Source organism: Apium graveolens, chromosome 9, assembly GCF_009905375.1.
Source record: "Apium graveolens cultivar Ventura chromosome 9, ASM990537v1, whole genome shotgun sequence".
NCBI classification, from domain to species: Eukaryota; Viridiplantae; Streptophyta; class Magnoliopsida; order Apiales; family Apiaceae; genus Apium; species Apium graveolens.
This window is the reverse complement of record NC_133655.1, coordinates 205,970,350-205,983,101: the sequence shown is the minus strand read 5'-3', so window position 1 is coordinate 205,983,101 and position 12,752 is coordinate 205,970,350. Positions and strand designations below refer to the sequence as shown.

General features: G+C 36.3%; 1 protein-coding gene across 1 annotated transcript; it reads left to right on the top strand.

Moving 5' to 3' along the window:
- The first annotated feature begins 9,401 nt into the window (after positions 1 to 9,401).
- Positions 9,402 to 12,337, top strand: LOC141683608 (protein CLMP1-like). Its single transcript, XM_074488345.1, has one exon. The coding sequence runs from the start codon at positions 9,658 to 9,660 to the stop codon at positions 12,007 to 12,009; it is 2,352 nt and encodes a 783-aa protein (XP_074344446.1). The 5' UTR covers positions 9,402 to 9,657; the 3' UTR covers positions 12,010 to 12,337.
- The last annotated feature ends 415 nt before the right edge of the window (positions 12,338 to 12,752 follow it).

Genomic DNA, 12,752 nt, shown 5'->3' with positions numbered 1-12,752 from the left:
ACACCCTGTACACTCCCCTCAAGGTTCATGGTAGGTGTTACAACTGTTGTCTTTTGAGAGACAACAGAGGTGGCTTTCTTTGACTTGGGTTTTGAAACTTTAGGTTTGGTGGCCTTGGTAGGAATCTGTTGGGGCATTGACACAGATCCCATGGTCACACTTGAAGGCAAAGAAGTGATGGGGTTGGAAGAAGTAGGAGTTGAAGAAGTATTGACCTCACTTACCTGAGGTGCATTCATGATTGGTAAGTATACCAATGGCACCTGACTGTTGAGGTTAATTCTCAAAAGGTCTGCAAGGACCCTCTTCTCTTGTGCCCAACATTTGAGTTTATTACTCTCATTAGTTATGACCAAACCTTCAGCAACATGGTTAGCCAATAACATAAAGAATCTAGCATAGTAGATGTTATGAGGTCTATTTGCCTTGTTACCTAACCTAGTACCCAATTCTAGCATAACATAATTGCTAAAATTAAAATACCTATTAGAGACCAGCATATAGAGCATATTAACAAGAGATGAAGTTATTGCATCAAAATTACTAATTTTTTCAGAGAAAACCTTGATAAATGCATCACTAAGAAAACTCCATTCTTTCCTAAGGCCTTTTCTCTTAATACTGCCTAAACTAGTAGAATCAAGGGAATAGCCTATGGAATCTAACATGCTAGATACATCATTATCAGTGTGTGGTGTCATGGCATTATTTTCAGGTAATTTAAAACAGGACTGTATATCATCACAATTAATACAGTAATCCTTACCTTTGAGAGAGAAAGTGATGGTCATATCAGTGGGGCTGAACTCTGTAGTTGTCCACATTTCCTCAACTATCTCACAGTAAATCATTGGGGCTTCCAGCATTGCATAGCTTAGTTTGCAGTTTTTGATGAAGTCCATCATCTTGTGATAACCTAAGTGGGCTTCATTCTTTTCCACCAAAGCTACGAAATTGTTTTTCTCATAGACAAACCCAGATTAGGACATTATCTTTACTACTGGTGCCATTGTTGTGAGTAGAAGTTGTAGAGAAAGGTTGAGAGTTTTGGGAGAGAAAGAGAGTAAAAGCTTTTGAAAATTGCAAGAAAGCGTAAAGTGAAAATAAGAATTCAAAGGGGCTTTTATACTTTCTCAAATTAAAACATAAAGAGAATGATTAAACAATATTTTTAAGTGAATTACAGCCGTTTGAGAATAAAAGAAAAAAACTGTAAGTATTCTAAAAACTGCCTTTAATACAAATATATACAACTGTGTATATATGTATGTATCAACGGTTAAGTAAATAGAATCAACGGTTGTGACTCACTTAAAATGACTGATGTGACACTTCAACGGATGAGGTAAATAGTTATCCGTTGAAGATTAACTCATTTTTATCCGTTGAAGGATAAAATTACCAGAAATGTATTTGTCTTTCAACGGATAATGGACATCCGTTGATAGAATAATTTTGGCTTTCAACGGATAGGGAATATCCATTGATAGAATAAACTTTACTTAAAGCCAACTTTGTTCTTGCAATAAATTCATTTCAGGCTACAAAACAAATTACAATTAGAACATGAATTTAGGAATAATTAAGCATACCTAGCTCACTTACAAATCTTGTGAATCTTGATTCATCAAGTGGCTTGGTAAATATGTCTGCAATTTTTTTTCACTTGGAACAAAATGAAGTTCCACTGTACCATTCATCACATGTTCCCTTATGAAGTGGTACTTGATGTCAATGCGCTTGGTTCTTGAATGCTGCACTGGATTTTCAGTAATGGCAATGGCACTTGTGTTGTCACAGAATATTGGAATTTTGTCAATATTTAGCCCATAGTCAAATAGTTGATTCCTCATCCATAGTATCTGTGCACAGCAACTACCAGCAGCAATGTACTCAGCCTCAGCTGTTGATGTAGAAACATAATTTTGTTTCTTACTGAACAATGATACAAGCTTATTCCCTAGAAATTGATAGGTGCCAGTTGTATTTTTCCTGTCTATTTTGCAACCTGCATAATCTGCATCTGAGTAGCCAATTAAATCAAAACCAGACTCTCTAGGGTACCAAATTCCTAGATTTGGAGTCCTTTTGAGATATCTGAAAATTCTTTTAATAGCAACTAAGTGATATTCTTTAGGATCAGCTTGAAATCTAGCACAAAGACATGTAGAGAACATTATATCAGGTCTACTGGCAGTTAAATATAGAAGTGAACCTACCATGCCTCTATAGCTTGTAATGTCCACAGACTTTTCAGCCTTGTTTAATTCTAGCTTAGTGGCAGTGGCCATGAGAGTTTTTGCAGATGAACATTCCATTAAGTCAAACTTCTTTAAAAGATCATAAATATATTTAGTTTGACTAATGAAAATTCCACCACTAACTTGTTTAACTTGTAAACCAAGAAAATAAGTTAGCTCTCCCATCATGCTCATTTCATATTTACTTTGCATTAACTTAGCAAACTTTTTACAAAGTTTATCATCTGTAGAGCCAAATATAATATCATCTACATAAATTTGAACAAGTATTGTAGAGCCATTAACATTTGTAAATAAAAGAGTTTTGTCAACAGTACCTCTTGTGAAGTAATTATCTAGGAGAAATTTTGACAAAGTCTCATACCAGGCTCTAGGTGCTTGCTTTAGTCCATAGAGTGCTTTGAATAGATAATACACATGGTCTGGAAAATTTGGATCTTCAAACCCTGGAGGTTGGCTCATATAAACTTCTTCCTCCAATTCTCCATTCAGAAATGCAGTCTTGACATCCATTTGATAGACTTTGAAATTGGCATGGGCTGCGTAGGCTAGAAAAATTCTGATGGCTTCAAGTCTTGCAACAGGAGCAAATGTCTCATCAAAATCTATTCCCTCTTGTTGAGAGTAGCCCTTGGCAACCAATATTCCTTATGACAATGCCATTTTTATCCATCTTGTTTCTGAATACCCATTTTGTGTCAATAGAACTTTTGTTCTTTGGCTTGGGTACCAACTTCCATACTTTGTTCCTCTGAAATTGGTTTAGCTCCTCTTGCATTGCTAAAATCCAATCTGGATCCAATAGAGCTTCTTCCACTCTCTTAGGTTCCTCCTATGATAGAAAACTACTGTATAAACATTCATCTTGAGTAGCCCTTCTAGTTTACACCTTAGATGTTGCATCACCAATGATTAGTTCAAAAGGATGATTCTTAGTCCATTTCCTTGGAGGTGGTAGATTAGCTCTAGATGAGGTTGCCTCAGTATTGCCATGATGTGAGATAGAGTGTTGATTGGTTGAAACTCCCCCTGTGTTATTGGTCATATTTGAGGAACTGGGAGTTCTATCAACTGATGATGTAAATTGATTATCTGTTGATGAACTATGATCAACGGATGCTTCATTATATACTTCAACAAATGATGCACTTTGTCTTTCAACGGATGCTGCATTACTTCTGTCAACGGATGCTGGATTATGACTTTCAACTGATGCAACATTTTGTGCATTATCCAAAGGCAGGTTTTGAATCCTTTTTGAAGTGTCTTCTCCATCATTCTCATCTTCACTATCATCACAATATATCTCAATGTTGTCAAATTTGAGTCCTTCATGATGTCCCTCATCTAGTAGTCCATCAATCTTTTTATCATCAAACACAACATGCACATATTCCATAATAATGTTGGTTTTTAGATTGTAGACCCTATATGATTTTCCAGCAGAATAACCAACAAAGATCCCTTCATCAGTCTTTGCATCAAACTTTCCTTTGTGATCAGGTTGGTTCCTTAGAATGTAGCATTTGCAACCAAAGACATGAAGGAAGTTTAAGGTTGGTTTTCTTCTCTTGAACAATTGATAGGGAGTCATGCCTTTTGCCTGATTGATTAGAAAAATATTTTGAGTGTAACATGCACAGTTAACAGCCTCAGCCCAAAAGTATGTTGGGAGTTTTGACTCTTCAAGCATTATACTTGCAGCTTCAATTAGTGATCTGTTCTTCCTTTCCACCACACCATTTTATTGTGGAGTCCTTGGAGCTGAGAACTCATGCATGATCCTATTTTCTTTACAGAACAACCTCATGGTAGTATTCCTGAACTCAGTTCCATTGTCACTCCTGATATTCCTTACTTTGAAATCTGGATGGTTGTTGACTTGCTTGATATGATTGATAATGATTTCACTACCTTTATCCTTTAATCCAAAAAAATAGGTCCATGAAAACTTTGAGAAATCATCTACAATCACTAGGAAATATCTTTTCCTTAAAATTGACAATACATTGACTGGTCCAAAAAGGTCCATGTGTAGCAGTTGTAATGGTTCATCAATTGTTGATTCAAGCTTCTTACTGAATGATGTTCTCTTTTGCTTTTCTTTCTGACAAGCATCACATAGTCCATCCCTTGAGAATTCCACTAGAGGCATTCCTCTAACGAAGTCCTTTTTGACTAGATCATTCATTGTCTTGAAATTCAGATGGGACAGCTTCTTGTGCCATAGCCAACTTTCATCTTGACTTGCTTTGCTGAAAAGACAAGTAATTGATTCTGCATCTTTAGAGTCGAAGTCAGCCAAGTACACATTCCCTTTTCTAACTCCAGTTAGAACCACTTTGTTGTCCTTCTTACTGGTGACAACACAGGCTTCAGAATTGAGGGAAACAGTATTCCTTCTGTCACATAGTTGACTGATGCTCAATAGATTGTGTTTGAGACCATCAACTAATGCAACTTCATCAATGATGACATTTTCTTTTGAAATCAAGCCATATCTCATAGTGAACCCTTTGCTGTCATCTCCAAAGGTTATTCTAGGGTCAGCTCTCTCCTTGAACTCTGTGAGCAGGGTAAAATCTTTTGTTATGTGCCTCGAACAACCACTGTCAAAGTACCATAGATTCATTCTTTTTCTTGCACACAGCAAAATCAAATCAAGTTGATTTTGGTACCCAAGTTTCCCTGGGTCCAGCCTTGTTAGCCTTTTTCCTAGACTTCACACTTCCTGCACCTTTTGACTTAGGTAACTTTGAGTCAACCTTGATCTCAGATGTAGTAGGTTGAAGTGTAGGGTTAGTCACAGAGTCATTTAGCACATTTGGTTGAATTTGACAAGGCATAGATTGTGCAAATATATTATTCCACATAGGCATGTTGTATGGCATTTGAGGCATACTAAATACAGAAAAATAAGGATTACTAACATATGGCATGTTTGCAAAATGTGCATGTGGATTCTGTTGAGACATAACAGGCATAGCATGCAGTGGTGACATAGACATGTTAGGCATGGAAGGCGTTAAAGGCATGGGAGCATTCTTAACAGATTTGCAGTTAGCAGATAGATGATTAACACTACTATAATGCACACAACTTTTTCTAGGAGCATACTTATCAGGTGTGTAATTGTTGTGTTTGTTAATCCCTACCTTCCCATTTCTATTAGATTTTCTTTTAGTTTCCTTTTTATCCTCAACCAACTTAAGCCTATTTTTCAACTGATCTAAAGACATGTGTCATATATTCACCTTACTGGCATCTTTGGATGTGCTAGCTTCTTCTTTGACAAAGTTCTTGGAAGTTGAACCAAACTTCTTACTGAGATTTTTCAAATTATTCCTTTTAGAATCATTTGTCTGTTTCAATTGATGAGCCTTCAACGGATGCTCCTTTTCTTCCTTCAACGGATGACTTTCATCATCCGTTGATTCCACATCCGTTGACAGTCCATCAATTAATTATATTTCCTTTTTGTTTTTCTTCCCGGCATTCTCACAGAGTGATTCAATTTCTTGAACCTTGACAATTTGAGCACTAACATCCCTAGATGTTTTCTAGGCCTTGATTACCTCTTGCTCACGTTCTAGTTGTCTAGAAAGAACTTCTACTTTTTTAACAGACTCTTCTAGTTCACTCTCAACAGATAAGCATTTGATTTTAATCTTTTCAAGCTCAACTACCTTACCCTCTAACACAGCATTCCTATCACTTAAAAACAAATTATTCTCTTTAATTCTTGTGTTTTCTTTAGCCAGTGATTTAAGGGAAACACGTAAATGATATAATTCATTGGACATATCATGTATACTTCATTGCATTCATTTTTAGAAAGCTGAGAGATGTCAGTAGTAATTACCTAGTTGCTTGATGAACTAGTTTCATTTTCATCAAAATTAGCCATCAGGGCTAAGTTGACATACTCCATATCATCATCTTCATTGGCTCCATCAGCTGCCCAGTCATTTTTCTGAGTCAGAAAGGCCCTTTCCTTTTGTTTGAGCAATCTCAAATTTTTTCTTTTCAGAAGTTGGCTTTCTGCACTCACTTGCAAAGTGTCCACTTATGCCATAGTTATAACACTTGAACTTAGATTTGTCCATCATGTTCTTGTTTGGCTTAGTGGCTCTAATGTTTTTCTTGAATTTCATCTTTGCAAACCTTATGGACAGAAAAGCCAGATGTTCATCAATATCATCAGAGTCATCTTGACTGGAATTGTCTTCAACTTCAGCTGCTTGCTCCTTTCCCTTACTTGATTCTGATTTGCTTGTGCCAATTTTGAGACTTGGCATTATCTTTTCTTCATTCCTGGCTTCAGTTCTCTCATTTTCATCTACAAGTGCAACTGATCCACCTTTTCTTTTTCCCTTCTCCAACAGCTCATCTTGCTCCATCTCAAGTTCATAGGTCTTCAAAATTCCATATAATCTTTCAAGTGTGAAGTCCTTATAATCTTGAGAATTCCTTAGTGAAACAGTCATAGGCTTTCATTCCTTTGGTAGAGACCTCGGAAATTTTAAGTTGGAATCCTTGACTTGGTACACTCTGCCATACAGCTTCAATCTATTCAACAGTTTCTGAAATCTATTGAAGGTATCATTCAATGATTCTCCTTCTTCAGAATGAAAATATTCATATTGTTGAATGAGAAGCTGCATTTTGTTTTCCTTAACTTGTCCAGTACCTTCACAGATAAGTTGCACAGTATCCCAAATTTCCTTAGCAGTTTGGCTGTTAATGACATTATCAAACATATCTTTGTCTAGGCCATTAAACAGAATATTCATGGTCTTCTTGTCCTTGTGAACCTCTTTAATATCTTCATCAGTCCATTCTGCTTTTGGATTGGGAATAAACTGTCCAACAGCAACTGTGGCAGTGGCAGCTGTGGCCACTTTGTAAGGGATGTGAGGACCATTCTCAATGCAGTTGATGTAGCTTTCATCTTGAGAGAGAAGATGTAGATGCATCTTCACTTTCCAGTGATGATAATTATCTCTTTCCAGGATTGGAATCTTCACTCCAATATCCTTCTTACTCATGTTGTTAGTAGAATAGATCTTTAAACTCTTTGTATGTCAAGATCTTGCTCTGATACCAATTGTTATTCCTAAGGAACTAACAATGAGATTTACAGAAGGGGGGTTGAATGTAAATCTCAAAACTTTTTCAAGTTTTGAGCAGTTTCTAAAGCAAAGTGTTATGATGAACAGATGTGTGTGAATTGCTTTGAGCAGGTGTAGACAGATGTATATTCAAGACACAAATGTAAAGAACACAAAGGCTTCAAAAACTTTTCTGAGGATTTGTTGTTCCACCAGAGATGTGTATTTCAGAAAATCTGTGATACAAAGAATTGATCACAGTTGCTTCCTAGTACAAACTAAATGATTTTCTCTCTATGTTTTTCTAAACAGTTCTGAAAAATTCACACCTAATTACTAGCTGCAACTTGGTTTATATATCACCAAGTTTACAAGTGAAGACAAAAATAAAATACAATTATAAAATAGTTCTTCACATGTTTCTTCTTCATTTCTCTATCCAATGCAATCTAAGATAATCTGTGAATCTTTGAATACTTCCTTGTTTGCACCAGAATGGAAATGCCGCTTTTTCTTGATTCCTCCAAGAGACTACCACATTCCAATTGTCTCTGTCAACCCATGTGCCTTTGTCAGCTTATGAATTGTCACTATCAACTGCTATGGGACTAAACATATGTTGAAGCTTTTATCCGTTGATGGCTTTATCCGTTGATGCTTTAGTGACATCCGTTGATGCTTTAACAGTTGAAGCTTTATCCGTTGATGCACTCATTCGTTGATGGATGTTATCCGTTGAAGTTTTAGAGACATCCGTTGAAGCTTTGTTTCTCATCCGTTGAAGGCCTTTAATCTATCAGTTGATACTACTTCATTTACACAAAATTACAAGGCATGAAATATTTACAATTAGCCCTCCTATTTGCATATCCACTAGTAGTCCACATGACTTATAATTTCCCACAACTTCTAAGAATTATAATTTAAATACAGAGACTGAAATGTGCTACAATACTAAACTTATTTCTAAGTAAAGCTACTCCATCAACGTATAGCCAAGATGGTCTTATCCGTTGAGGCTACAAACACTAGATTTCTACTTAAGTGTTTTGTTTAACTTATCATCAAACTAATACATATATTCCTAACAGTTTAGTCGTCAGGTTAGGTTAACATTGTAATTAGAAAAAGAGACATATGCTTACATAACAACAAACACACCTGTAATTACACAAAACTCACGACACGTACTTATAATTTTTTTTCACAATGTAAGATATTATAATAATTTTAATAGTAGTTAGCAATTGATAAAATTTATATCTAATAACATTTCGACTCAATAATACAACCAAAATTTACATAAAGCAAAAATAAATTCAAACCAAAAAATTGTAAAATAAGAAATTAAAGGTAAGATATTAAAATGTCGTAATAAGTTAAAATCTAAAATAAAACTAAAACACATTATACATTTTTATATTAAAATGTTATAATAAGTTCAAATTTAAAATAAAACAAATACACATTACAAATTTGTCATTTCGTATATATTTGAAGTAATTATATTTTTAAGTAATATTATATTAAAATTGAAAACATTATTAATTTTTAAACCTTACGTGAATTGAACGAGGTTTGTAAATATGTTTTTGCAAGTTTACTCTGAAATGAAAAATTAATTTTATATAGTATAATAAAGTTATTGTGTGAAAAAAAACATATTATTAATTTTAAAACTAAAACATAATATAAAATTTTATTAGAAATGACTAAATTAATTAATGAAGATCAATGTTATTTTTCAAATACCAATTCATAATTTTTTCAAATTTAAAAATATTAATTATAATAAAAATAAACTCATACTAAAAATTTTCAAAGCATCCCGTGCATCGCACGGGGCATGTTTATATAAATACAGAAGATCCGTCCGTTATTATTAATTAATTTGTATTTAATCACATCCTTGACATCCATGACCATGATCCATTTTGGGACCGGTTTGGGAAATAATTTTTTTAAAAAATAAATACCGAGTAGTAGTTTTTACAGTACAGTAATTTCATTTCAGAAAGTACTTTAGCCCGAAATTGGCGACCCCGGATATACATATTTCTAGGGTTTCGAAAATCAACTCTTTTTCCACAAACCCCATTTATATTCATCTATAATCATATACTTACATTTTTAATCACATTCTGGGTCTTCTCATTTGGATCAAAAGCATCTATACCCCCCTTTAATCTTCCAACATTTGTAAGTCTCTCTCTCTCTCTCTGTATTTCATTTTCTTGAAATAAAGTTTCAATCTTTAAGTTTTGTGAGTGAAAATAATTAATTATATGGGGAAATCTGGAGGTAAAAAGAAAAAGGGCGGTGTTGTTAATCAAAATAAGACCCAAAATTCAGCAAAAGATAATGTTAATTTGCCTGTTTCGAATAATGGGGTAGTTTTGGATTCAACCATTTTCTTGAAAAGAGCAAATGAACTTAAAGATGAGGGGAACAATAGGTTTCAAGCTAAAGATTTTGTGGGTGCTCTTGAACTTTATAATGATGCACTTGAGCTGATTCCGAAAGTGCACCCTGAACGCGCGGTTTTTCATAGTAATAGAGCTGCTTGTTTGATGCAAATGAAGCCTATTGATTATGATGCTGTTATTGCGGAGTGTTCTTCGGCTTTATTGGTTCAGCCTCACTTTGTTCGGGCTTTACTTAGGAGAGCTAGGGCGTATGAGGCGATAGGGAAGTATGAATTGGGAATGCAGGATGTGCAGTTGTTATTAGGTGTTGATTCGAGTAATAAGGATGCATTGGATATTTGTCCGAGGTTGAGGAATGCGATTGGGACTCGTCAAGAGGCTCAGCAGGATGTTCATAGTCGACCTTCACCAGCTGCTCTTGGTGCTTCTGCGGTGCGAGGTGCACCGATTTCGGGTCTTGGGCCGTGTTTGCCTGCTCGTGCAATGCCGAAAAAGGCTCAAGGTTCTCTTTCGGGGCCGGCTTCGTCTAAGAGTGATAAGACGGATAAGACATCTGTGGTTGTACCTCCTGAAAGTGGAGTTCGTGGTGGTCCTGATATGAAGTCTCCAATGCCAAAACAAGCTGTAAAGACTTCTAATGGTCCTATAAAACCCAATGGCAATCTAGTGAAGGATAACCAAAAGGATCAGAAGTCTTCTTCTTCCGTGTCACAGCAATTGCAGGAGAAATCTTCTGGAGCTTCAATACAGTGGAGACCGCTGAAACTTGTGTATGACCATGACATAAGGCTTGCAAAGATGCCAGTTGGCTGCAGTTTCAAAGTATTGAGGGAGATTGTGGGAGAACGCTTTCCATTATGGAACTCGGTTGTGATTAAGTTCAAGGATCATGACGGGGACTTGGTGACTATAACATGTACAAGTGAACTGAGATTGGCAGAGTCCTATGTTGAAAGTCCTTTACAGAAAGAACCTCAAATAGATAAAATTGACTTCACTGGGATGTTGAGATTGCATGTTGTTGAGGTTCCCCCAGAGCAGGAGCCACCTATCCCAGAAGAAGAGGAGATGCTTTTTGAAAGTGAAGGGACCAGAGTGGATGAGATTGTGTCACATTCTTCACTGGGTGATGCTGTGGTTGAATCTGTTGAAACTGAAGTTGATAATAAGACTGAAAAGACATCTCTGGAGGAGACACCAGCAGCATCAGAAAATCCCGAGCTCAAAGAAGTGGAGATGGATGACTGGCTGTTTGAGTTTGCTCAGCTGTTCCGGTCCCACGTCGGCATTGATCCAGATGTTCATATTGATCTTCATGAGCTAGGCATGGAGCTGTGTTCTGAGGCCCTTGAGGAGACAGTGACAAGTGAAGCGGCTCAGAGCCTTTTTGACAAGGCTGCCGTAAAGTTTCAAGAGGTGGCTGCTTTAGCTTTCTTCAACTGGGGGAATGTCCATATGTGTGCAGCAAGGAAGCGAATTCCAGTAGATGACTCCGGTGCAAAAGATTTGGTGGCATTGCAACTTCAATCAGCATACGACTGGGTACAGGAAAAGTACTCTTTAGCTAAAGAGAAGTATGAGGAAGCACTTATGATAAAAACAGACTTTTATGAAGGATTGTTGGCCCTAGGGCAGCAGCAGTTTGAAATGGCAAAACTTCACTGGTCTTATGTTCTTGCTAAAAAAGAAGATCTCTCTAAATGGGACCCTACAGAAACAATCAAACTGTTTGACAGTGCTGAGAATAAAATGAAAGCGGCTACAGAGATGTGGGAGAAGATGGAGGAACAGAGAGCCAAGGAGCTGAAGGATCCTAGTTCGAGCAAGAGAGAAGAGTTGTTGAAAAGAAAGAGAAAGCAGACAAGTTCTAGTGAAGGTGAGTCCAGTCAAGTGGAGTTATCATCTGAAGAAGCAGCAGAACAAGTTGCAGTGATGCGATCACAGATTCATCTTTTTTGGGGCAACATGCTTTTTGAGCGGTCTCAGGTGGAGTGCAAGTTGGGGATGACAGGTTGGGAGAAAAAACTGGATACTGCCGTTGAGCGATTTAAGCTTGCTGGAGCTTCTGAGGTTGATATCTCAACAGTTTTGAAGAATCACTGTTCTAATGGAGGAGCTGCCGAAGGTAATGAAGTGAAAGTTAAACTAACTGCTAATGCTGCTAGTGAAGCAGAAACTGATAAGCCAAACAATCATATTTCAGGAGAGTGATTATAATGTTCAACTCGCAAGTAAGCTTGAACTATTTCTTATTATATTTAACCTCATTTCTCAGTATGAATTGGGGAGCAAAGCATCGTTTTACTTATAAGAGAAGTGAGTTTTTTTTTCCCATTTTGCAGATTTCTTCTAGGAATAGTAATAGGTTATTGACTTGTCATTTTAATGACTCATTCTGTTCAGTCTTCGTATGACCCATAATGTAAGTCATGGTAAAGTTTTCCGGACATTGATGAGTTATCTAAATTATCTTTTGCACTTCCTTTTTCTCAAAATATGCACTCTATGTTTAAGATGTTCAAAGTTTCTTATTCTATTATATTGATTTTATCATGAATTTCCCATCTTTTTTAAGGTACCTTGCTTATAGATTTAAGGAAACCGATTGATTTGATATGGTAGGCTGTTAGCTTTTAACATAGAACTCAAGAACGTCACTTGCAGCTACTTGCTTACAAATTATAAAGCAACATAGAACATTGAAATTACTTTGTCTTAGTCTATAACATTGATATACGGTATTTTTCTTACTAAATATGTGATCATATATCTCTGGAATCTGTGTATTATGATGGTCTGTAAATGACTGTGAACCTCGCGTGGATGAAATTTAGAGGTGTCTATAATTTGCATGTGTTATGTCAAGTTGCACTAGGGGGAACACATTGTCCCTTTCGCCCCTACCGCTGTAAACTGCGACTTGAAACAAATTTCTGAACAACCGAGATTAGCAG